Source organism: Channa argus, chromosome 1 (assembly GCF_033026475.1).
Source record: "Channa argus isolate prfri chromosome 1, Channa argus male v1.0, whole genome shotgun sequence".
NCBI lineage: Eukaryota > Metazoa > Chordata > Actinopteri > Anabantiformes > Channidae > Channa > Channa argus.
Genome location: NC_090197.1, coordinates 29,146,696 through 29,171,728, shown reverse-complemented (window position 1 = coordinate 29,171,728; position 25,033 = coordinate 29,146,696). Strand labels below are relative to the sequence as shown.

Here is a 25,033-nt window from a genome sequence, read left to right as displayed (position 1 = left end):
TAGAAACACAGTAGTGTCCATAGAAGTGTAGTGTGTGCATGTGTGTGTGTATATATAGGAGTATACCTGGAGTGAAACGGACATCAGAGATGGCATCACGGCGATGGTGGAAGCTCAGCAGATCCTCCAGTGTGTCGGCATTCACCACCAGCACACCCCCATCGCTCAGACCGACCGCCAAGGCCTTTCCATCAGGAGAGAAGGCACAGCAGCGGCCGCCTGTAAGATACACACAGACCAGTGCACCATTAACTATCATAGAATTTTATCCTGTGAAAATACAGGATTGAATGTACATCCACCATTAATGTTGACCTAAAATATTTAATTTGTTTTGTCTTCAACAGGATTTTCCTGTTCAAAGGAAAAATGGACATTAAACAGCCACGTTCCACTGATGGATGAATGCATTTGCTCCTTTTATTCAACTCATGAGTAAAGGTAACAGTCTGAGGTAAATGTGTAGTACGCCAAGTTTGACAATTATTAGTGTGCAAGGTAAGTGCAAAATGTGTGCAAAATAATAGCTAACCATCACTGCAGTCCCTGATTGTGATATAATTAATCTAAAGGAGGGAACTCAACTAAGACATAAATAATAATGCTCCTTTGTCTGACCTCTCTTCAGCTTGCGGACGGCAACCATGCGGTGATTGGCTGATGTCTCCCACAGTCGCAGGGTTTTATCATCGCTGACGGTGGCACAGATGGGGAGGAGGGGGTGTGGGGCCAGACCCCAAACCTCACCCTCCATATGACCCTACACACACACACACACACACACACACACACACACACACACACACACTATCGCTGTATTTCTATATTCAGTGACATTTATTTTTTTCAGAATAACTTGTTTTGCAAAATGTTGTGAAATAAAGTTAAATGTAGTCCAGTGTTCTTAGCCCAAACATTGTAACTATGTACAGTATATTGGATATTTCATTAAAATACATACAGTATACTAGTAGATGACATTAAACTAAATTTGATTCTATGTCTAACTAACACAAACATACACTCTGCATGCGTCACTGTACACTGACTCGGTAAAGCACTCAGGTGTATCAAACAGGAAACATTCCACACTTCGTGCACCCAAGTTAAATGTCCAGGCAGAAAAATGTGGAAAACATCCAACACGTGTGTTCTGTGTGTGCGTGTAACGGCTGATCGATCTGCAGCAGAAGGCTCTCCTCACCATGGCAACAGGTACTGAACCAGGCTGTCACATATCTGAAAAATTCTCTGAGGTACACACACACACACACACGGACCTACTGTTCTCACAGGGATGGAAATTTGGAAAACAACAAATGCAGATTTATTTGAAACTGTTTATTCATGGATATCTGTGCATTTGCACAATGTGAGAATAAAGGGATCTCACCATCAGGTTCTCGATCTTACTATCATATGAACTGTACTTTAGTTCAATTTGAGATAATTCTGAGGTATTATTTTTATTTTACTTTCACTCCAGTACAATTTAGATGAAAATATTTATTTCACTACATCTAGCTGACAGTTGTAGTTATTAATATTTTGTTACTAGGTATGAAGCAGTTGTCACAAGATAGTGGGTAAAATAATCAATATCCAGGTAATACTTTGATTACAGTACTGACTTTTCATTCATCCTGGTTAAAAAATGTAAACTGCAGTAACAATAAGACTTCCTGTCTTGATCCAGAACAGCTTACTAATGGTTGTAATAAAGAAAAAAGAACAGTTTGAGCCTCCTGCTGTTTTGTTTGCCCAATGGATAAAAAACACACTACTACAACAAATGAGGCTGACTCATGGTTTGTCGCCATTACGTGACTCTTTTTGTCATTTCCATTTCTTTTAGTCACTTTGTGTCTATTTTTGTTTTTTCCTCGTATGTGTCATGTCATATGAGATCTTTAAAATGAGCTCTATGACTTTTAAAGAACAAATGTGAAACTATAAAATATACTTAAAAACAGATTAAATCCTCCTGCAGTTTGCACAAACTTATGATGAGGTCAACTTTACCTGTCAGTTTACTGATAAAAGATTCTGAAGCGTTACTATTGCTACTGGTTACCTGCTGCTTAATACATTCTCACTTATAACTGATTAAAGTGTTCAAATGCAAATATAATTTGAACTCTTTTGCTGGTGGGTCAGAAGCTACAAGTTTTTCTCCTTGTTGTGGGTGACTATCTCAATCTCACACACACACACACACACACACACACACACACACACACTCTCTCTTTCTCTCTCTCTCTCATTCCATGTATACCTGCACCAGCAAAGTCATGGGCCCGGTCTTGTCAATTTCCAGAACTTCTCCGTTTTTGGTTCCTACCAGGATGTGACCATGGCCCAAAGTGATGGCCCTAATGGATGGGTTGTCCTCCAGCAAAAGGCCTGAGCATGCGCACACACACACACACACACACACACAAAAATAAATCACATTTATTGTTATTTTGAGGATAGAGTCCTCTATACAGTCAGTACCCATTATTCAGGCACATTTCAGGATGCGTGTCAGCATGTGTCCACCTGATGGCAGTGTTCGACAGCTGAAAATAAGTGTGGCAGTAGAAATAGCAAAAGTAGTACAAAAAGTAGACATTTACATCTAGAAAGAGAAATGTCACCCATGGTACTAATTCTGTTCCTCTTCCTTCCATTTTGCAAACCTGTCATTTTCAAAACCTAATGCACATGTAAACAGCCTCAAGATCATCATAGTGCATATACTTAAGGAGGCAGATGTTAATTCCCTCCCAAGGACTTCTAACCCCGGGAAGGTTCCTGGACTTTAGCTCCTGGGAAAGAAAAGTACCATAACTTCATAAACAAACACAATATATCCTATGTCAGGCTGAGACTAAAATATTTAGGCTGCAGCTGTATAACTGTTCAATCAAATTGTTAATGTCTCCCATTTATCTGCAGGTTATTTGACTTCAGACTTCCACATTAAGTCATCACACATTTATCTTGTTCTGTTTTTTTTATAGTTCTGTTGGTTTCCCTTCGGCATATCCAACTGCACATAGCGTAAACTTGCATAATTAAGAAAAAAAATAATACTTGCAATACTTAATACTCCAGTTGAATTCAGAAGCAAATATTGTACTTTTAACTGCTCCACATTGGTGTGGTAACTAATTAGTTTGCAGATGCCAATTAAAAAAATATCTAATCAACAAGTAAATCGTAATGTGCTAATGATTAAGATAAAACTTTACTGATCTTTCGGTGCAGTGTTAAGCAAAAGAAGAGCTCCACTTTTACCAGCTGCAACATTCAACTCATGTACACATTAATGCATCAGTGATAATAACCAGTACATCCACAGTATGTACAGTACAAAGCCAGATTGAGGGGTGGTGTTGACTGTATTGTGCATACCTTTGGAGCTCGGGGACAGAGCTGCTCGCTTGATGGGGTAGGTCTTTAGGCAGCGGTCAAACATGTCATCCCACAGCTCCACCACGCCGTCCTTCCCACCCGTCACAAAGCCCTGAAGACACATTATTGTACTGCAATTACTAATACTTAAATCATAAAGTGCCAAGTACAGCTCCCTGCTCTGGTAAGACTGTCAAGATCACAGACAAGCTTTTTCTCCCTCTCACCTTCCCTCAGTCACTGTCACTTCCTTCCTTTATTCCTTGCTCTCTCAGAGCCGTCATCCTCTCCTGACAGGTTTTCTTCCTCGCCCTCCCACTCAGCCTGAGATTTTCAGATCTGTTTGACATTTGTTTCCTCTAAAGACTCTGAAAGAGTCACTGTTATAAAATTTTATTTTTCTACTTTTCAGCAATAAAACCTACAATTCATAATTCTTACAGTCAAATTAAATGTTTTTGAAGTAGAAATAAATTCAACATGGAATGGGATCTCCAAAAATCCTGACTTAAAAAAATTATTACTATTTCATCTGTCTTCAGACGTTTTGTATCTAGTTTGGATGTTTTGTTCTTGTTTTTGGTCACTTTGTGTCTGTTTGGACTCATTTATATATTTTGGGCTTGGGCATTTGTTTTGTGTCTATTTCATTTTGCACCTCTTTTGAATTTAGGCTGCCGTTTATCTTTTTTGAGTCACTTTAGTTCTTACTGTGGTAGTTTTGCATCTCTTTGTAATCATTTGCAAAGTCTCTGGCCCCTGGCCATGTGCCCTTTAGGCCCGTTCAGTAATCCATCCACAGACACACTAATATGATATATTCTATATACTTTTACTCCTTTTAACATACAGAAAAGTAAAAAAAAAAAAAAAGTTAAACATGAACTAAAAAGGAATGGGGTTTGGTGGATTTTTGGTAAATCCAGAGTCATGTTTTCTATGTTGGCTTGTCTGAGTAAATCCTGTTACATAATGAGAGAGAGGGAGAGAGAGTCATATAGTGAATGAAGAGAGGGTGTTAAAACAATGCACAAAGAGAAAGAGGGAGATAAGAGATGGAGAGACTGAGGGAGGGGAAAACAGATGAAACAAGAAACACAGAGTAAAAGTAGATCTGCTCCACATCTGCTCACTCCTGTATTGAGGTTGTGGTTACTTAGCTGTTGTCAATGTTCAACACACACACACAAACACACACACACTTCATATATGACTGATGAGAAGGTTGCTGCAGTGTTAACAATGATAGGGGAAGCTGTACTGAACTGCTGAAGTGCAGAGAGGTGAAAGTAAGTCTTCACAAACAAGTGATTGGTGCCTTTCCTGAGGCCAAGAAAAGCACCAGAGGACAAAGAAATATGCTGACATTAATTTCAGGTGCCCGTTTTCTACTTTTAAAAGTCTGAGACTGCTGCCTAATGCATGAATTTGAGGATTTAAAATAAAACCCCGATTGATCACTCTACTCTAAAGGAAACTGCAGGCAGACCATGATCTGGCAGCTTATGCATCAACATGCTTTTTTGAGCCTGTATGACCATCCTTAAATTCTATAAAACATAATAATATGATGCAAACTGCATATAAGACTAATAAGCAAAGGTGTTTCCCCAACTCCACACTTGTAGCCAATAGTTTAAAATGGAGAAATCCTAAAATTAAAATGCATTATATACACCCTGAAATTATAGTAAAGATGCCCCAAAGAGGAATTTTTATTCAGCTATAAATGCAGGAGTTTAAATACAGCGTACATTTCCAAATCTGAAACATCTCTTTGATTTCAGTGTCTTCTTTCTGACTGAGAAATTGGTGCAGTTTTTTGTCTCTCTACTATGTCGCTTTGGACAAAAGACAAATTACTAAATGTAAAGTCCACAGAGGGATGTCAATTCCAAAATAAATAAAATAATGGATACGTTTCAATTAATTATATGATGCATCATTTTTCATTTGTCTCCTAGGATCCTGGTCCAGATTCTACTGCAACAGATGTACACTGAGATTCTTAAGACATTATAGAAATATTTTAGAAGAATATATGAGAGAAATGATTGTTATAATGCAGAGCTGCATATTCAGTTGTAATATCTAAACCTCTGCAGGCACAAAAGGTGCACTATAAAGGAGGAAAATAAAATAGAATAAAAAATGAGTATTGGGTCATAAAATAAGTCCAGGATATTTCCAATATTTCAAATTATTTGTGGATTTACCCCCCCCCCCCCATGTTGTGCTGCAGTACATCCTGGATTAGCAGCATGACTGTGAAAACTATATTTCAACATTAAACTATACAGTATTACCAACTCCCTACCTGTTGAAAGATCACTGGCCAAACTTTGGGGACCTCTTCTCAGCTCACAACAAAAGTGTGTTCACACTTGCTTAAAATATAATGTTTTGCCCTCTAACAGGCAGAGAAACTTAGTTTACAGAAGAGGATGAAGAATTTTTAAGTCAAATTCAGTGTGGTGCAAAGTGAGTCCTGTCTCATGTATGTTTGGTTGAGTTTGTAGAATGAGTCTTGTATGATTGTTAAGTGCAGTTGCTTTATTTTTTATTTGTGCTGTGTGTGTTTACCTCGGACAGCCATCAGATGCAGGTTGAATTTTGGTGTAATCTGACAAAATAGTAGTATGATATCCTATATCTGCACGTCAGTACAGTAATGACAAAGACCGTTTGATGTGGAGCAGTCAAAGTCACTCGAGGACAGGTCATCAAAAACTTAATTAACAAAAATGCTATAGGATAATTTAAAAATAAAAGTCCAATCTGACATGCCAGTTGCCACGTCGCTGCTCATGTCTGGCCATAAGTGCGTCTCACCTTGTCCAGGGAGAACATGCCGAACACAGGTCCATCATGAGCTTTAACCGTTTTCAAGAGCAACGGTTCCTTCCAGATGTAAACATCTCCAGTGGCAGCGCCAGAGAACACGAGGGCCTCACTGCGGCCATAACAAACAGACATCATGGTCTCTGGCCGGCCAACGCTCCTGAACACACCCCGTTTGAAAGTTAGACCTCCACCTGGAGGACAGAAAGCAATGTCTGGTATCAGATAAAACTTTATCTATGTGATCACTGCAGTAGTAAATGTTAGCTTAGTGACAATTATTTGAAGTTAGATACTTCTTTTTAATCAAATAAATAACCAATTAAAAATAAATTGTTGAAAGTAAACTTGAGTTAGAATTCATACACCTAAAACTGGGACAAACACTGTGGGCAACCCCTCAAAAAATACTGCACCAAGTTCTTATAATCTGAGAAATTTCTGGGATGTAAACAGCAAATACTACATGATAGGTTTCGACTTGAGCCACATTCTACCAAATTAGTATGATTAAAAGCGAGCCAAATTGGGTATTAATTGTTTTAGTTTGCAATGTACCCATGGATGTATAGACAGTTTTTACTGGATTACTTCGGTACTGAAGAAAACTTACAAACACAAAGATTCCCAGACATTCTGTGGAGCATCTATGACTGAAAGGGAGGCATTAAGATGCTTAATGTGTAAGTGGCATTTATTCTAAAAATATGGGTATCATTTGTTTTCAAATTTGATTGAGTTAGGAAAGAGTGTCAGTTTTAACACAAATCGTGGTAAACCTCAGCTGGCCAGTAGTGTAGCGGTATAAGGGGCAGTTTCTTACATCCAGCATCTTTGCCTCACTATTCTTCACCCCACATTTTTGGCCTAAAGCTCTCAAAACCTCACAGATGTTAGTCATTGGTATCTACATTAAAGTCCTTTAAAGTTACATGGTTTCATTTTGGAAGAGTGGCAGTCCCTGTATATTTGCTTTTAGCCAGTCGAACATTAGTCTTGCAGTTTTACCTGCATGTTGCCAGAACTTTATGTGTTTGATTCCCACAGTCACCAGTTTGTCCATCAGCATAGGATTACACTTCACCACAAAGATCTTCTCCTTATGACCCCTGCAGAGAACAGTCCCCATTACAGTACATGCAGAATAAAGAAGGAGGTTACGATATGTGCCAGGCTTACCACTGTACTGAAAGTGTAATCAATAATGATATTTTGAAGAACATGAAAATAGTTGCTGGCTGTTACCATCTTCTTGCCAACAATTGAAAATAGCAGCAGTAGCACAACATATGAAAGTAAACATAGAAGCAGACAATTATTCTAGCTCTATGACACTGATGTTGAAACAGAGCTTTTACCATTTCGTGGAAAATACTAGCAAATTTTGAAGCTGATGGCAGCAACACATCTCCAAAAAGTTGGAGCAGTCTGTGACCAATCTGTGGCACAGAAAAATTACAAAACAATTTCAGAAAAATGTTCCTAAACATAAAATTGCGAAGGCTTTGAATATCCCACCATCTACAGTATATAATATCTTCAAAAGATTCAGAGAATCCGAAGGAATCTCTGTGCACAAGGGACAAGTCCAAATGTCAAAACTGGATGCACGTGATGTGTGGGCCCTCAGGCAGCATTGCATTAAAAACAGGTGTTTTTAATCATGCAAAGAAGAAAACATAGGTGAAGACGATCCAGAAACACTCCTGTGTTCTCTGGGCCAAAGCTAATTTAAATTGGTCTGAGGCAAAATAGAAAACAGATGAATCAGATCGTCAGATGAATCAAAATTTGAAATTCTTTTTGGAAACCATGGACACCGTGTCCTGTGGATTAAAGAGGACGGGGACCATCTAGCTTGTTATCAGCAGACAGTTCAAAAGCCTGCATCTCTGATGGTATGGAGCTGCATTAGTACCTATGGTGTGCACAGCTACACATCTGGAAAGGCACCATCAATGATGAAAAGTACATAGTGGTTTTAGCACAACATATGCGCCCATCCAGACAATGTCTCTTTCAGGGAAGACCATTATATTAAAGCAAGACAATGCTAAACCACATGCTGCAGCCATCACAACAGCATGGCTTCACATGAGAAGAGTCCGGTGCTGAACTGGCCTGCCTGCAGTCCAGAACTTTCACCAATAGAAAACACTTGGCTTATCATAAAACAAAAAATCCATTAACAAAGGCCCAGGACTTTTGAATAGCTAGAATCCTGCATCAGACAAAAATGGGGCAACATTCTTCTCCTAAACTCAAGCAACTGGTCTCCTCACTTGCAGTTTGTTTACAGACAGTTTTTAAAAGAAGAGGTGATACTACACAATGGTCAACATCACCCTGTTCCAACTTTTTAAAAATGTGTTGCTGCCATCAAATTCAAAATGAGCTAATATTTTGCATGAAGTGTTAAAATGTCTCAGTTTCAAAATCTGATATGTTGTTTATGTTCTATAGAATATGGGTTGATGAAATTTGCAAATCATTGCATTCGGTTTTTATTTACATTTTACACATCTTCTCACATTTTTGGAATTATCTGGAAATATCAACATTGCAAACAATCCGAATGACATCCAGACATAGTAAATATCAAAAATAATGTGGGCCCAACAGTAAAGCTTATGAAGTGAATTTACAATCTCTTTGTAAAGAACTCCCAGTGACCAGGTGCTCTGTCTAACCACAGCTGAAGTGAGGAAACCCTATGCAGAGTTAACCCACGGAAGTCTGCTGGACCAGACAATATTCCTGGCAGAGTGCTCAGGGAATGTGCAGAACAGCTAGTATATGTCTTTACAGACATCTTCAACATCTCCCTGAGAAGCAATGTTGTTCCTACGTGCCTAAAGATAGCGACCATTGTTCCCGTGCCTAAGAAGACTGCTGTCACCTGCCTCAATGACTCATCCCGTCGCGCTCACAGCCATCGTGATGAAGTGCTTCGAGAGGCTTGTCATGAGGCACATTAGGATCCAACTCCCAACCTCCCTGGACCCCATGAGGTTTGCGTATCGTCCAAAACGTTCCACGGACGATGCCATCTCTCAGACCCCCCCATCTGGCCCTCACCCACCTGGACAATAAGGACTCATATGTACGAATGCTGTTCATTGATTTCAGCGAAGCATTCAACACAATCATCCCTCAGCACCTGATTGAGACGTTGAGCAAACTGGGCCTGAACACCTCCCTCTGCAACTGGATTCTGGACTTCCTGACTGGGAGACCTCAGTCAGTCCAGATCGGGATAAGCATCTCCAGTACCACCACCCTGATCACTGGGGACCCTCAGGGCTGTGTGCTCAGCCCTCTGCTGTTCACTCTGCTGACGCACAAATGTGTATCAATGTACAGCTCGAACCACAGTCAAGTTTGCCGATGACACGACTGTGGTGGGTCTAATCAGCAAGAACAACGAGTCAGCTTACAGAGAGGAGGTGCAACGGTTAACAGCCTGGTGTGGAGCAAACAACCTGTCTCTGAACGTTGACAAAACCAAAGAGATGGTTGTGGACTTCAGCAGAGCACAGAGCAACCATTCTCTATTGATTATCGACGGATACTCAGTGGAGATCGTCAAGAGCACCGAATTCCTTCATCTGGCGGTCAACCTCACCTGGTCAGTCAACACCACCTCCATCACCAAGAAAGCCCAGCAGTGTTTCTACTGCCCCCCCCCCCCCCCCCCCATCCTGACCATGTTCTACAGAGGGACCACTGAGAGCATCCTGAGCAGCTGCATCACTGCCTGGTTTGGGAACTACGCCGTCTCGAAACGCAAGACCCTACGGAGAATAGTGAGGACAGCTGAGAAGATCATTAAAGGCTCTCTCCCCTCTATTATGCACATTTACACCACATGCTGCATCCGCAAAGCCAACAGCATTGCGGATGACCCCACACACCCGTCACACACACTCTTCACACTCCTGCCATCAGGAAAGAGGTTCCGAAGCATTCGGGCCGCCACATCCAGACTGTGCAACAACACATCAGGCTCCTCAATATACAGAACTGAAATGGAACTCACACACACTACAACCCGAACTTAACACACATTCATCACTCATCTCAATTTATTCCAGTTGTATTTGATAAGTGGTAGTTACAAACATTTTTTGCTTAATCTGCAGTACAAGGATGTTTACAGTGGTAGTAACTAGGTTTTTACAGCACCTGGCAGTAGCAAGTTTCTCTCCTCTCTTCCAGTCCCAGACTACAATTGAATGTCCATCATCAACTCCCACTGATACCAGACACTTTCCATCAACTGGGGGGAAAAGAACAAAACAGATCATAAAAAGGACATTTATATACAAAAACACAACTGCAGAATACAACAAACCCTTAATGCACACATTTTTGCATTCACTTCATATGTATGTATAAATTGAGGAATCACATTTCTGCATTTTGTTGGGTTTGGTGTATTTCTAGTAATGTTTCTAAATGCTGCTCCTCTGTTGTCAAAACTGTTTCCCCAGCTGCTCATGCTCACAGGGTCACCATAGTGTCCGTCTACTTCTCAATGTGCAGGATTGACATGCAGATCAGTGGAGCAATGAGCACAAACACCCAGGGTACCTGAGAAGTCCAGAGCACACACTCCCCTCTGATGAAATCCCTTCAGCAAAGAGAGACACTTCAGTGTCTGGATATCCCACACATGGATGGCTGGGTCCCTCCCCACCTGCACACAAGATTGTTTGTTAACTTATTTAGGATCAGGTACTGAAAAACCATTACACCTGCAGCTCAAAATTTTTATGAAACTAATCTTAATTAATTTAATCCAAGCTCTTATGCTTGGAACTTATAAAAAGATTTAAGAAACACTGGCAGAACAGTCGTGCATGACTTCATTTCTGTATCTAACAACTATTGCATGGCTTTGTTTTTCTCCAAGTATATATGCACCTGTCCTGTAGCAGCGTAGTCCTTCAGTGGGTGGATGCTAAGGCTCAGGATGTCGTCATCATGGCCGAGGTAGAAGCGCTGGTTGTGCAGCTGCCGGTTGTAGACCACTCCCACCGCCGCCACGTGGTACAATACTTCCCCTCCCTGAGTGTAGTACAGGTTGTTCCTACAGTCGTAGCCTCGGTACCTGCATGCACGCAACATTTTACTTTTACTGACGCTGAAGACAAGACAAGACACAGAAAAACATTTCATACAACAGTGTTTTTAACCATGTGTGGCAGCTTTTACCTTAATCAGTATTCCAGTAAGAACTGTGGCAACTTTAAACTTTTTAACCTGGTAAAACTCACGTTTCACGTAGTTGTGAACATGTAAAATGTTAATTTGTGTAAAGAGGCTCAAATCTGGATGGGGTTTTACACACACATGCACACTCACACAAACTTATCCAGGGGTGGCAATGGGGTGTAGTTAAGTTATTTATTTGACACTTCTGCCAATAAACAAAGACTTTAAAACACACTATTAGGCTACTATTATACAGGTATTTATTCCAAAGTTCTAAAGTATTCCAAAATTTCAGTTTTAAAAAATATTTTCCAAATGTTCCTATTTTGAGTGTCACAAAACATTTCTTGATCCACTCCTGTTGTTACCCGTGAACAAACTGTAGTCTGAGGCCTTGGTCAGGTCCTCTCTGTCTCTTCAAAGATCCAACTTGCTGCTTTTTCTCCCTGCTCTGCTGTCGCAGCTGAGGCAGGTCCTCTTTATAAACCTGACAAACACATGCGTATGAAAAAACCATCATGCTATGTACAGTATATATTCTAGTCAGACCAGATGTGGAGCTACAACTGCAGTTCATCCTGAGAGTGGTGCTAAAGGGAAGAACACAGAATTATTAAAATCATGACAAACAGCACATTGATGATGGCACTCGAGGAGAGAAAGGTGCATGCAGGTATTTGTAAATCAAATAGTAGTATTGTATCTTGGCAGCTCAACACATTTAGTGTCTCCTTGCATCATCTTACATCAAAAAGTCAGTTAAATTTGACTGAGGTATGACTTAAGTTAAACTTTATTATCTCCAATAATCATTGCAAATGTAAATCTACAAAGCCCCTTATAGAAATTGGCTTTGGGAGTTAACAGACATATCCATCGACGAGTTCTGTAATCAACAGGGGTTATTTAAATTTGCCTGTTGTCTGGAAAGTTTTTATACAAAGACAAATGTCATCATGAATCATCTCTGTAAAACGCTTCATCATGACACGTTTATTGACACATAATCTCAACACATAATCCTAACAAGATATTTACTGGCTACACATTGCTCCACTTTACTTTACTGGTTTGAAAATGAAACTGAACAGACTGCAGAAAATACTGTTTGCCCGCTCATTTCTCATGCAAACTATTCTGCTGAGGGTGAGTCGGTGTGTTTCATCCATCTGAGAGTTTCACAGGGAGAGACTTTGTACCCCGGAGGTTTACAGTACAACTGGCAGCGCTCGCCTTCCTCTCTGCTTTCCATTTTACAGAACTGAATATTTCTGGAGCGTCATGGTAGATCAGCGCTGTGAGCTACAGACCATTTAACTGTGACTGGAATGCAGGCTCCCTGGGTTCTCCACAACATCTCCTATTTCCCCTTCACTGTACAGTAATGTTCAAGCAAAAACAAAAAATACAAAAATAATTCAAATATATTACATTCTCTGTGCTTGAGAGTTTGAGGGAAAAACAGATAACTAAAATATCAAATGCAAATATTTTTCTATTTTTAACATTTTGCCAAGGGTGGAAGAATTATTCTAAACCCTTAAATCCAGTCATCAATAAGGCTTCTGTGGAAATCTGAAATGTTCAGTTCTTGTTAAATTTAATTTATTTACAGATTCAAAATCCTTAATCCTCTTTCTCTGTATAGACTCCTGAACTTCCTCATACCACCACCAAGTCTCCTTGTCCACTTTCCTCTTTCCCGATGACACACCGAGTACCCTCCTACCTGTCTCCCTTATCACGTTAGCTTTAGTGGTCCAGTCATCTGGAAGCACTTCCTGACCACCCAGAGTCTGTCTCAGCTCCTCCCTAAAAACTACACAACGTTCTTCCTTTTTTAACTTCAACCACTTTGTCCTTTGCTGTGTCTTTGTCCTCTTCATCTTCCTCACCACCAGAGTCATTTTACACACCACCATCCTGTGTGGTGTGGCTTCACTCTCCCCTACCAATACTTTACAGTCACTGATCTTTCAGCATAAGCATAAGATGTAATCCATCTGAATGCTTCTACCTCCACTCTTATATGTCGCCCTATGTTCCTGCCTCTTCTGGAAGAAAGTGTTCACTACAGTCATTTCCATCCTCTTTGCAAAGTCTACCACCATCTGTCCTTCTGCGTTCCTGTCCTGAAGACCAAACCTGCCCATAACATTCTCATCATATCTGTTTCCTTCACCTACATGGCCATTGAAATCTGCACCAATCACCACTCTCTTACTCTTGATACTCTTTTCACCTCTAGAACGTTCCACACAAACTCTTCTTTCAGGATACCTCCTACCCCATTTCTCTTCCTATCTGAGATGTTTATGTTATTTCTATCACCAAACGTCATGTGGGCCATACCTGTCGGTCATAGTTAATCTGTGTTTCCTGCTCAATGTCTGAGTCGAGCTCCGGGACATCTGACATGTCGCTGTCTGACTCCTCGCTGTTGGAGTCCCCCTGACTGTCTACAGAGAAGACAGAGACAGACAACTTCAGATTAACCCAAAACCATCTAAACAAGTTGATTAAGTGTAAAACAATAAACAACATAAATAGTGAACATTAAAAATGTTACCAAAATGGTCTACTGCAAGCATTGACACTGCAGATCTTAATTTAGTGTACATGCAGTTCTAAATGTGTGACCATAAAACCCATTGAAAACACCAACATCATATTGATCCATAGAGGTAAAGGTGTCTGTTAACAACACGAAGGAGCCCTAAAACTTTACAAAAAACCCTGAAAGGGCCTTCATCACCTAATCTAGAAAACCTGGGACTAGGTATCTCCCGATCCTGCCTTGGTGTACTTGTAAAACTTCTCCAATACTGCGCCCGATACCACTTTAGCCTCTGCAGGTAGATGAGTGCGGAGAAATTTCTGTGGTCTAGAGCCATTTTAAGATTAATGATGAGGACAAAAGTAAAGGTGAACGCAAGCTCTGTTGAGCTTAAATCTTAAAATCAAGTTACAGTGACAGTCTTACTAATGTTTCTCAAGAATATTTAAAGAATGTTACCTGAAGTTCACTTTATTTTCCAAAGTTATTTTGCCTTCATAGTCCTGTGAAGACTCTACAGCCTATGTTGTCCATGCTTCTCCATCCAGGATCTCACCCTAAATCGTTTTTCCATGTTTTTTCTTTTTGTTCTTTTTAGTTAAAGTTGCTTCGTTTATTAAACACCGTTTGCAGCCATCATAGTTTTTGCAGAAGAATGTGCGACGATTTCGTGTCTCAGGGAATTTGCATGATTGCAAAAGATTGATGAGGATTTTACTGTCCAGAAACTCATTCTAGAAGCAGCTTAATACTTGTATCTGCACTCTGTATTGGCAAGTACTTGGAGTGAGTCTGGGGAAAAAGTGATATTGGGACATCCCTCACTGGGACAACCTGAAGTAAATTTAAAGCCCACATAGCTACAAGGGAACTCTTTAAACTTTAAAGCACTATTTCTGCTCTCACTGATTTTCTACTCTTCTATACCCTGTTTTCTTACCTTGTATGTTGTCATCCAGTCCTCCATTTATGACTGACTCTGGTAGAAACCTCCATTGGAAGAGGGCGTGATCAGCTCCACCTGTGGTTAGCACCCACTGCAGGTCATGTGACCAGCGGACATTTGTAACATGGGCAGAATGACCCACGTACTTCTTGAATTTAGCTCCTTGGGAAAAAAGACAACTCTCATTAAGCAACAAAATAAGAGACAAGAAAGCAAGAAACAGTAAGAAAGAGAGGACAGACACCTTTCTTTAGACAGGGGAAGCGGTAGAGCTTAACAAGACCGAGGTCATCTCCAGTGACGAGCACGGCAGCGGAGTGATTGGCATCCACCGCATTGATCTCCGTTAGATCTGAATATTTAGGCCAGATGCCACTGACCTCAGGTCCCAGGACACCACTCCAGGATGCCCAACGCTGACCTTTTACCTCCTCCTTACTGAGAATGGGCTTTCCCACTGTGGCAGGCAGCAAGAGAAAGACAACAGCAGCAAGTGAACCTAAATTCTTTCACTTGTCTCTCTATCAGCATCAACGTATTTGCCTGCAAATGCTAACGATGCTACCAAATGGCCTAGTAGCACATTTTTATCACTAATGATCACAGAAATGAGCAAAGGAAATGTGCGAATGGTACAGATTTTAATCTTCCACTCTGGAATCTCAGTCAAAGCAGAGCTGGTTTCTCTTGGTGAACATTTGTGTTTTTGTACAGAGGTGAAGAACAACCTGCCACATATGCTACAGTCCTTTGAATGTTTTCAGTTGCTGTCACTCAGAAATCTTCTGTGGTATGATACTGCCTTTCCTTTTTTCTGTCATACTTCATCCCCTCTGACTTTTGCCCCTTTTCTGTCACGTTAAAGTATTTTTTTTTAAATAATTTTTCCATTTATATATTTTTTCCCTGCAATAGCCATTTCCTCATTCTTATGATTAAGTCTCTGTAGTTTTAAATATTTGTGAAAACTGTTATGACAATAACTGACGTTTTTAAGCAGCTGCTGTTTGTGATGGAACACATCTACTGCTAATATTAACCACTGTGTGCTATGTGTGAATATACCCAGCTTGTGATGTAAGGGGTTTAGTTAAAATTTTGAATTATTTAAAATATTTCAGATAATAAAAGCAGGCAGATTGAGTCAAATTATGCTTCTGATGATTAATACATTATTCAAACATTAAGACGCTGCTTTGGGTACACACACAACAGGAACACCAAACTGAAGAGGTCACTATCTGCAATCAGAAATCAGCAGTCATTTAGTCCTCTTAGTTATCAGCAGATGAGCTCTAAATAAATCTGTCACAAACAGTGAGCTGTCAGAGGAGCAGCAGCTCCAACTCCTCAACAACATGACTGACATTTTAATGTGTCCCGCTATGGTGTGGGAAATGACTTACTGAATCTGTGTTTGTGTGTTTGGTGTAATTACTATTGACTGACTGCTTCATTAAAAATCAACCTGAGTGTTTGCCTGCACTGTAAACAGATACAGCAACTGCTCTGACAAATTTTTTCACAAATCAGCAGCTCGACCAAAATGTGATTCGGTATTAGGAGACATGGCCATTACCATGGTAACCACGGGTTTCTACAAATCAATTAGAATAGAGACTTTATACTTTTACAGTATAGTCCCTCATCTATGTGTGTCTTGTTTCTGTTTCTATGTTATCATCACATCACTGCATCTACAGTATGTGTCCGTGTCTTTCTTTGACAGGTGCACCGGAGAAACACAATCATATTCAGTGTATGAATACATACATGAGTCTGAATGTGTAGGTGTTGTGCCTGACAATTTTGGCATCATTACACTTTCATAAGGAGGAGATTGAATAGGGAGAGAAGACATTTTCAAGTCCACTTGGACATGGACATTATACCAAACTAACCCCACCCCCCTTTCTTTTTTAAAAAACATTGACAGGAGATGTACAGGGGGCTGCAGCTGGGATTTCACATTCTCAAAACTGTCTTTTGACACACATCATTTCATTGGTCATTTTATGTCTTTTTTAAGCCTAAAAGTTATGTTCACATTTAGCTATAACACTCTGTATCTTTATCATCTAATAAACTAGTTGAACAGATTTTTTTTTGAATTAAGGGAATAGTTTGAGATTTTTCAAACCGGATTTTTATACACCAGGAATAGATATCACTCGCTAAAAACTGAAATATGACTTCACTGTAAGAAATGAGAGCAATGGTTAACCGCCACCATCTTCTTGAAAACAAAAAAAAAAAAAAAAGAGAAAAAAGGGACTTTAACATCTACTTGATACTCTTAAAATTTCAGCAGTCACAGTTTGGACAAAGTCTTTGTTAAAATTTGCTCCCAGTCTCTGTGTGAATTAGATTTGTGCTCGTCTGATCCACTCCACCGTTTCTTCAGTACCCATTCGTACACTGTTGATTTGTTCCTGCCAATATGGTTCATGTTTGTTTCTATCTATGTTATTTTAAAAGAAACAAGTGATGGGTAATTCCATCTGAGAGATCCTGAAAGGAGCAGGTCATGGCTAACAGTGATCAAAATAACCATTATGTGGTGACTGTGGTGTAGGAGGCGGAGCGGTTGTCTACCAATCCCGCAGTTGTTGGTTCGACCCCCAGCTCCAATGGTCAAATGTCAAAGTGTCCTTGAGCAAGACACTGAACCCCAACTAAGTTCCTCCCAGTGAGTGTTGGCCAGCTGCATAGCAGCTTCTCAGAGGGTCATGTTGTGAGTTTAAGTCCAAAGGCTGTAACATCACCAACATACAACAGCTGACAAGGGTCATAGGAGAGAAATACATGGTCTGTTTCTTTCCATTCAGCTTTGTAGAAACAATTATGTGTTAAAGAGCATGTTATGGCAACCAAGAAAGAACTAGGATACTGGTTATGTTATATAAATAACATTATAAATGAGAGATTTGATTTTTTGATTTGTAATTAAAAATATGTATAAAACCATGTGCAACAAAAATTGACTGTAGAAAAGTCCACAAAATTAATTAGGAACTTTAGTCTGACAGCATGACTGTAAAGACTCACTGGGCATTCTATAGAAGAGACGTTCTCCTGCTCCATCATTGGTTTGCAGGATTTTACTGTCCAAAGACCAGTCAAGGTGTGTGATGAAACTACGGGATTTACTGCATTCTCCTACCTGCAGAAAGATGCCAAAGAAGAGTAAAATTACAACACGGTTTCTATACTTGTAAAATATGTGTCTAAACTTCTCTGCAACTATGCATGTTTGCAGTAAATCATTTAGTATCAGCTACCATGACTGAAGTATGTCAGTGAGGTTTTTGTGGTATTGCTCTGACACACTGTAGTTTGAAGTTTAACATCTTCATGTTCCCAGACCTGCCTCCATCCCTACCTTCTTGTATCTCTGGGCAACAGCATAGATATCCACCAGTCCATCATTGGAACCAACAGCAAGATATGCTCCATCTGGAGAAAATTTCATCTCATGTATCACTTCCTTCCTGTCTTTGATATGAACGACTTCTGTCATGTCTCTGAGAAAAAGAAAACATCCTGTTAATGCCACATTATGACCAGGCAATAGTGTGTCTCTATGGTGTGTGTGTGTTACCTGACTCTCAGTACAGTGAAGGACCCATCCTTCATGCCCAGAGCCAGTTGGGATCCGTCCACAGTGAATGCCACGCTCCGCACCGACTCCTCCATGTTACAGCGAGCAATGAGGGCGTGATCCACCAGACTCCACAACCTGACGCACAAAGGGCGGTGTGGGTATTCTTGGTTAAATTAACATTATCCGATCTAGGACCTTCCCATAATCAGAACTTCTAATAACCTGTAATGCTTCAGCTCTAGATTCTGACTCAGTTTTGAATGTCTTTGTGGTTTATTAGGATCTACATGTTTGGGTTTTGAGTTTCTTTTGTGGAGGCTTTGCATCATTCCAGTGGTTTTGCATGTCTTTGAGGTGGATTTGGATATTTTGTGGTGGTGTTGTGCCTCATTGTGGTGGGTTTGCATATCTTTGAGATTATTTTACACGTCTCTTTGTGGCAGTTTTGTGGTGGTTTTGTGTCTTTTTCAGGTATATTTTCCAGGTGAACTCCAGAATTCCTATCTGTACTGACCTGACGGAGCGGTCATCACTGCCAGACACAGCCAGAGGTTTTTTGGGGTGCACATCCAGTGCCCAGAGTTCACCCTCACTGTGTCCTTGCATGATCAGCAGTGGCTTGTCCCGGTCCCTCACCATCACCTGGACAGACAAGAACAAATGCAAACACGAAAACAGACAATAATTGTTAGTAAATATTATTTAGTATTCAATAAAGTCTGGACACAGAATTTAAAAAAAAAGCTAAAAAATAAAACAATGCAGGGCTAATGAGTAGTCAGTGTTAAGCAGGAAGAAATTACCAAATTAAAATATAGTACAAAAATGTCTCTGCAGGGAGAAACAGCGTAGGACAGAGTTTCCCCATCGTTTATCTCCTTCCTCACCTCAAAGATTTCACTGTCCTGTGTTCCTGCCAGAATCCGGTCGGCTCGCCAACAGACGCTGCGAATAGACAGACCTGGAGGGGAATAAGGAAGTAAAGAAGAAGCAAGAGGAATATATTCCCACTAAAAACTCTGTAAAAATATCTGGATAAATAACAGCTGCTCCAGGATGATGTAGATGAAGAAAAAGAAATAAAAAATGTAACGATGGAATAAGGGTAAAGTATATAAAATAAAAAAACTAGAGAAAACTTCAATTGTGAGATGAGATTAATTTAACTGGAGCATGAAAGTCAAGAGAAAAGATGGAAGATTATTGATAAGCAGATATTTCTGATTCAATGAGCAGCTCTCATTATCTCCACTTAATGAGCAGGAAGCTTCACTGTGGGTCATTACACTAACCTCCACTGTTCTACTCCACTCTCAGATTTATAGCCATGATATAGAGGATGCAAAAATCAATTGCTTAAGCCACAAACCAAAAGCCATAGTTCAAGCTTTGTTCACTGAGAATCTCCCTAACAGAGATCTCAGAGGATAAGAAAAAGTGTCTAAAGGTCCAGTCCAAGTGTTTGGCAGTGTTTCCCTTCCAGATAAGTAGTTTGGAGGTGGCTTCCAGAGTTGTGAATCTGCCTTGTAATTACATCATTGCTAGCAGTGCAGTGTATGTTTTCTAAAAATAATAAATAATGATTTGTTATTATAACTACTGATGGGTAGATTTACAGATTAAATCTCGAGCAACCAGATCAATCTGAAGAGCAAGAGTTACAGTATTACTGAAGGAGGAAAAAAGTTGTGAGAAGTAAACAGGGTTTTATTGCTCAGTACCTCCCAACCTCACCGTCAAATTCCTGTTCCCCAGAATATAAAACCTAATTAGCGGAGCAGTTCAGTATCACAGCACTTCCCAATTAGAGCATCTGCTTTCGCTGGTGGCATGAATCATCATGTGAGGTTTCCTGTAACTTTGTTAGAAACTCCTCCCTGGAGGTTCACGGGCTAAAGCAGCCACATGGCACAGGAGTTTGAGCCAAATTCGAAATAATCAGGAAAGTATTTCTTCCCAGACACAGGATGAAAGTTATGTATTGTAATTTCTGATTTGTCAACTCATATGTTTTAACAGCAGCCACAAGGCAGCAGAGAAGGAAACATCGTCTTAGCAAACCACAACCAAACGTCAGCTGTCACTCTGCTCTTGACAAACAACATTAATTCAGGCTAGTTTATTACACATCAATGTGTTTGGTCCATTTTCATTTATGTGTCAATATATATCTCATCACCTCTAGGTGAACCAGAGATTTCTGTTCATGATGTGGCTGCAGGCTACACTGGCTGCTTGATTAGCAGCCAGTGTAAAGACATTAGGGCTGCACCACTATTTCTTTTAATGGGTTTATTCAAGATTTAACAGTAAAAGAAAAATCCCAAAGAACATATTTTTAAAGGCTAATAAATGGGACGGACAAACAAACAAACAAATAAATAAAGGTAGGGGATCACAAAATTCAGGAGGATTCATCCTGAGGATGAGACAGAATTTCCTGACAATCCATCCACTAGCTGTTGAGATGTTTCTGATGCAAACTGATGGACTGAATGTTGCAACTCCTAGAGCTCTGCTGCTAGCACAGCTAATAATAGTACAAACAGTGACTGCCTTATACATTCTAACATTTCCCACCTTCAGAAAAGAGAAAGACTAAAATCAGCAAGGGTTTCAAACCATCTCCTGCTGAGGAGTAACATTTACCTTCTGCACTGTGAACTTTATCTAAAGCCCTTTTTGAGGTGAAAAAGTTAACCTTCCACTTCTGCAAACTCCTCCAAAATGAGGCCATTCCCAACTCTGAGATGACAGGCCCTTTACTTCTTTTATATATATTTTTTCTTTTCAAACTTTTTCCTCAGAAATCTGCAGAGAGAAGATGTAAAAAGATAGGCCAGAGGCTTAATGATTCACCCTGTGGCTTTTCTAAAGAAATACATCTCTACCTCCCGCTGGGGTTGAGCGACATTTAGGAGTTAAAAGGAAGAGAGGGGTTCAAACATTTACCACCTCTGGGTTTTTACAAAATCAGGTCAGATCCCTTCGCCCGCAGAAAACAGAAGATGATAAACTTTCCACCTCTGCTTTCCTTGTTACCGAAAACTTCTTCAACACTTTCAGAGATAAGACAAACAGAAAATCACGCCATTCCTGTTTCCGACTGAAGACAATGACGAACCTTTCTTTTTGAGGACAAAAGACAATTTGATAATTAGGTGATGGATTCAAACCTTCTTTTTTTGGGACAAAGCTAGACAATGCTGCAAAACTGTAAACTGACAAACGAGTCTTTGATTATCCTGTACAGCTTATATATGGTGGAGCGTACCTTTGTATCCCTGCTCAGCCTCTCGCAGATCGATCTTGGTGATCGGTTTCAAATCGACGTCCCACAGTCGAATGCAGCCGTCTCTGCCCCCGGTGGCAAAACCCTCCTCACAGGAAAACATGCTGAAAATGCCAGCCTGTACACACACAAAATTTACATTACCTGACATATGGACTTGAAATTAAATATGAGACCACAATAATGTGCACGCAGCGCACTAGTGCATGGATATGTCTTGGCCCTGCACCAACCATTGTCCGACCTACGGGTCAAAGAGCTACTCTACCATATACTGGGAGGAGGGTGAGACTTTAGGAGTAAACCCCCTCAAAATTGACATCTGAAATCAAAGTCGAATGTATTGGCTAGCTTAAACAGAACCATTTCTACATTTTTGCCACAGGAACAGGGGTTCTTCCAAAACAAGCTCCATCAGCAGGTGTGAGACTTACCCCATGAGCCGACTGAACTGTTCGCATCAGGTTGAGTCCCTTCCAGACATAAATGTCCCCGTTGAGCGCCCCAGAGTGTGTGATGTCGTCTTTAGCTGACGCCACACACAGGATGGTCTGCAAGTCTCCTGTCTTCCCGAATATGCCCCTCTTTGGAGTCAGAGCGTTTCCACAGAGAGCCCAGAACTATGGAGAGCGAGGGGAAAGCAAAGGCTCAGCAGGAACTGCCTCCCAGACCCCTAGTACAAAATCTAGATTACGTGAATGTCCCTGTGCATGCACAGAGCAAACTGATCTGTGTCAAATTGTCTGGAGGATTTAAAGTTAGCAAGTGGGTGCATTGATGACTTTTTGATTTTTTGGCACACAGCTTTGATGTGCTGTAAACAAATCACTATTTGCTGCAGCATTTTCCCCATCATGTTGTGTCCTGCACACTCTAAACAGGCAAGATCTGAGTTTCTCTAGTATGAAACTCTGTCTCAGACAATCTCCCACTGTATGTTACATTTCTGAAAGGACAACTACAGGCAATGTCCAGACCTGCTTCCTGGATGTTGCCTGGAATTCATATGGGAAAGAGGCTTAGGGTTCATTTTACCTCAGTGAGCATTCTGCGTTGAGCCTTTGGAGTGATCTTACTTGGCTGCTCACTTCTATGGAGAATAGCCTCAGTACAAATTCATCTCTGTTTACACATAATATGTCTATGGACTGATGATTATATAAAGTCTCTGAGATTATTACATGCAAATCAATAACTCTGGATCGTAGGTCTTTCGAGATCTCTCTTTTTTTTGAAAGGCATGGATCAATTCAGCTCATGCTGCTTGTAATTAAGCACATTGACACTGTTTGAATGGTTTTACATCAATGTAGTTCTAAACCACACCTCTATTCTTGTTTTACTGATTGGACTTAGACTATGACTTTTTTTTTATCGGCTTAGAAATATTGTGATTGTGATATTTGTAACTTTGGTGAAAATCTGATTGCATTTCATGACTAATTTATGCAGAAAACCAAGAAACTACAAACACTGCCACTGCTTTCTCTTGCGACTGTACAAGTATATAATGTGTGTTACCTTGATGTGTTTGACTCCACAGCTCACCAGTCGGTTTTGTTGAAACTGGTCCCAGCAGATATCAAAGATCTGGGGGACAGAAGAGATGTTAACAGACTATCTACATACAAACTATATGTTACACACACACACACACAAATATGCACATGCACACTCACTCTGTCTGAGTGTCCAGTGGCTGTAGCCAGGATCTTCCCTCTTTTCCACTCCCAGATACACACTGTGTTCTTGGCATCCAGGCCGACCGAAGCTAACCGCTGCAGAGGAGAGAGAATTATGAATCTTAATCAGCAAAAAAAAAATGAACAGAAACCCAGAGGTAGCTGATTTTATTACCTCTGTAGTATAGACACCAGCCCTAAAAACAGATTTCTAATTTACTTAGTGTCTTATATAGGAAATGAGAGTGCTGCATGGATTTTGTGGCAATGATCTTATCAGTGTAACATCGTTCTACTGCACGGAAGTCACCAACTGATCTTTTATGCCATAGAAAAAAATGTGGGATTCAAATTTGACAAAGTAAACACAGCATGCATAATACATCATATCAGCTGTTTAAATATTTTACTCAATGTGAGGAGCCCCAAAATATTAATACATGACATTCTGATTAAATTAAGAAAAATATCAAAATTAACAAACACATTTAACTAAAATTAAAACTCACATTATTGTTAAAAAGTGGGTCAATCAATTCCACCTTTACCTGCTGCTGATTCTGTTCCACACAAAGTCTTAGCACTACAGCACTACAAATGTTTCTGTGGTAGATTTTTCACCTGTGTGAACATTTTGTGAGTTTCATATCTGGACTATAATTGAGCATATCTGTTATGAACAGAATTAAGTTCATTAATGTTTTAAATATAAATATTTCTTAGTGGAGCACTTTTATTTTTTAGGTTTATTTTGTATTTTCTTGAGCAAATAATATAAGTGGTATTTTTACTTTCAGTGGCCATTGTTTATGCTCATACTCATGTAAAGCTGCATTCATTAGGCCCTTTAGATGATTTGCTGAATTCTTTTATGAACAAACCTCTTTACCTTGAACATTCATGGTTTGCTTATTGTGTTTGCTGAAATAAGATCAGAGTAATATGGGGACAAGTGTCCTTGCTTCTTTCTTTTTTCTTACAAAGTGAAATTCTGACCAAACCTTTAACCTCCTCTCTGAATCTAAAGTTTCTAAGCAGTTTCCATGTAGTGTAGCACCAGCAGTGCAGAGAGAATAAAAAAAAGTGTTCCAGGATTAGAAGAATATTCAGACTCTCTGGTCCATTTTAATAATAAATCAGCAGCACCCAAAGTCAAAGCATTTGATTTATTATTAAGGTGGAGTTATGATTATTTTATTGATACAGTGTTTGCTCTGATTTACTCAGTCATCGTGACTGAAGTCTCAGCCAAAATCAAAAAATGCCGAGACAACAGAATGGATCATTTATTGAGTTATAGCTCAGTCTGATTTTTTTTTGTCAACATTCTTTTACAGAGCTACACGGAAGAACTAAACATTTAATTTATCAAATTTCACAGAATGGGTTTAGAAAGACGACCAAATAAAACAAAAAAATTAAAAAAAAAAATAAATTAAAAATTGTATTTTATTGTTAATTTCATTGCCAGTCCAATAACCAGCCACATGTAAAA

General features: G+C 39.9%; 1 protein-coding gene across 9 annotated transcripts in view; it reads right to left on the bottom strand.

The window, feature by feature from the left end:
- The window catches only part of LOC137101522 (echinoderm microtubule-associated protein-like 6), a 65,605-nt gene that overhangs the window by 21,018 nt on the left and 19,554 nt on the right, over window positions 1-25,033 (bottom strand). For 8 of the 9 annotated variants that reach the window (XR_010911073.1, XR_010911074.1, XR_010911071.1 and 5 more), the window contains exons 3-24: window positions 23,536-23,634; window positions 23,378-23,446; window positions 22,291-22,476; window positions 21,839-21,974; window positions 19,452-19,525; window positions 19,079-19,206; window positions 18,562-18,699; window positions 18,343-18,484; window positions 18,009-18,123; window positions 15,205-15,417; window positions 14,955-15,122; window positions 13,810-13,916; window positions 11,826-11,944; window positions 11,167-11,353; window positions 10,834-10,939; window positions 10,426-10,519; window positions 7,249-7,349; window positions 6,232-6,434; window positions 3,400-3,511; window positions 2,276-2,403; window positions 619-760; window positions 67-219 (exon numbers count right to left, since the gene is read on the bottom strand). Coding sequence is in view for 6 of the 9 variants with exons in the window: in XM_067480071.1 (XP_067336172.1) it covers window positions 67-219; window positions 619-760; window positions 2,276-2,403; window positions 3,400-3,511; window positions 6,232-6,434; window positions 7,249-7,349; window positions 10,426-10,519; window positions 10,834-10,939; window positions 11,167-11,353; window positions 11,826-11,944; window positions 13,810-13,916; window positions 14,955-15,122; window positions 15,205-15,417; window positions 18,009-18,123; window positions 18,343-18,484; window positions 18,562-18,699; window positions 19,079-19,206; window positions 19,452-19,525; window positions 21,839-21,974; window positions 22,291-22,476; window positions 23,378-23,446; window positions 23,536-23,634 (2,920 nt within the window). In the remaining 3 variants the exon portion in view is untranslated. The remainder of the gene's footprint in view (window positions 1-66; window positions 220-618; window positions 761-2,275; window positions 2,404-3,399; window positions 3,512-6,231; window positions 6,435-7,248; window positions 7,350-10,425; window positions 10,520-10,833; window positions 10,940-11,166; window positions 11,354-11,825; window positions 11,945-13,809; window positions 13,917-14,954; window positions 15,123-15,204; window positions 15,418-18,008; window positions 18,124-18,342; window positions 18,485-18,561; window positions 18,700-19,078; window positions 19,207-19,451; window positions 19,526-21,838; window positions 21,975-22,290; window positions 22,477-23,377; window positions 23,447-23,535; window positions 23,635-25,033) is intronic. The other variant, XM_067480058.1, reaches the window with a different exon arrangement.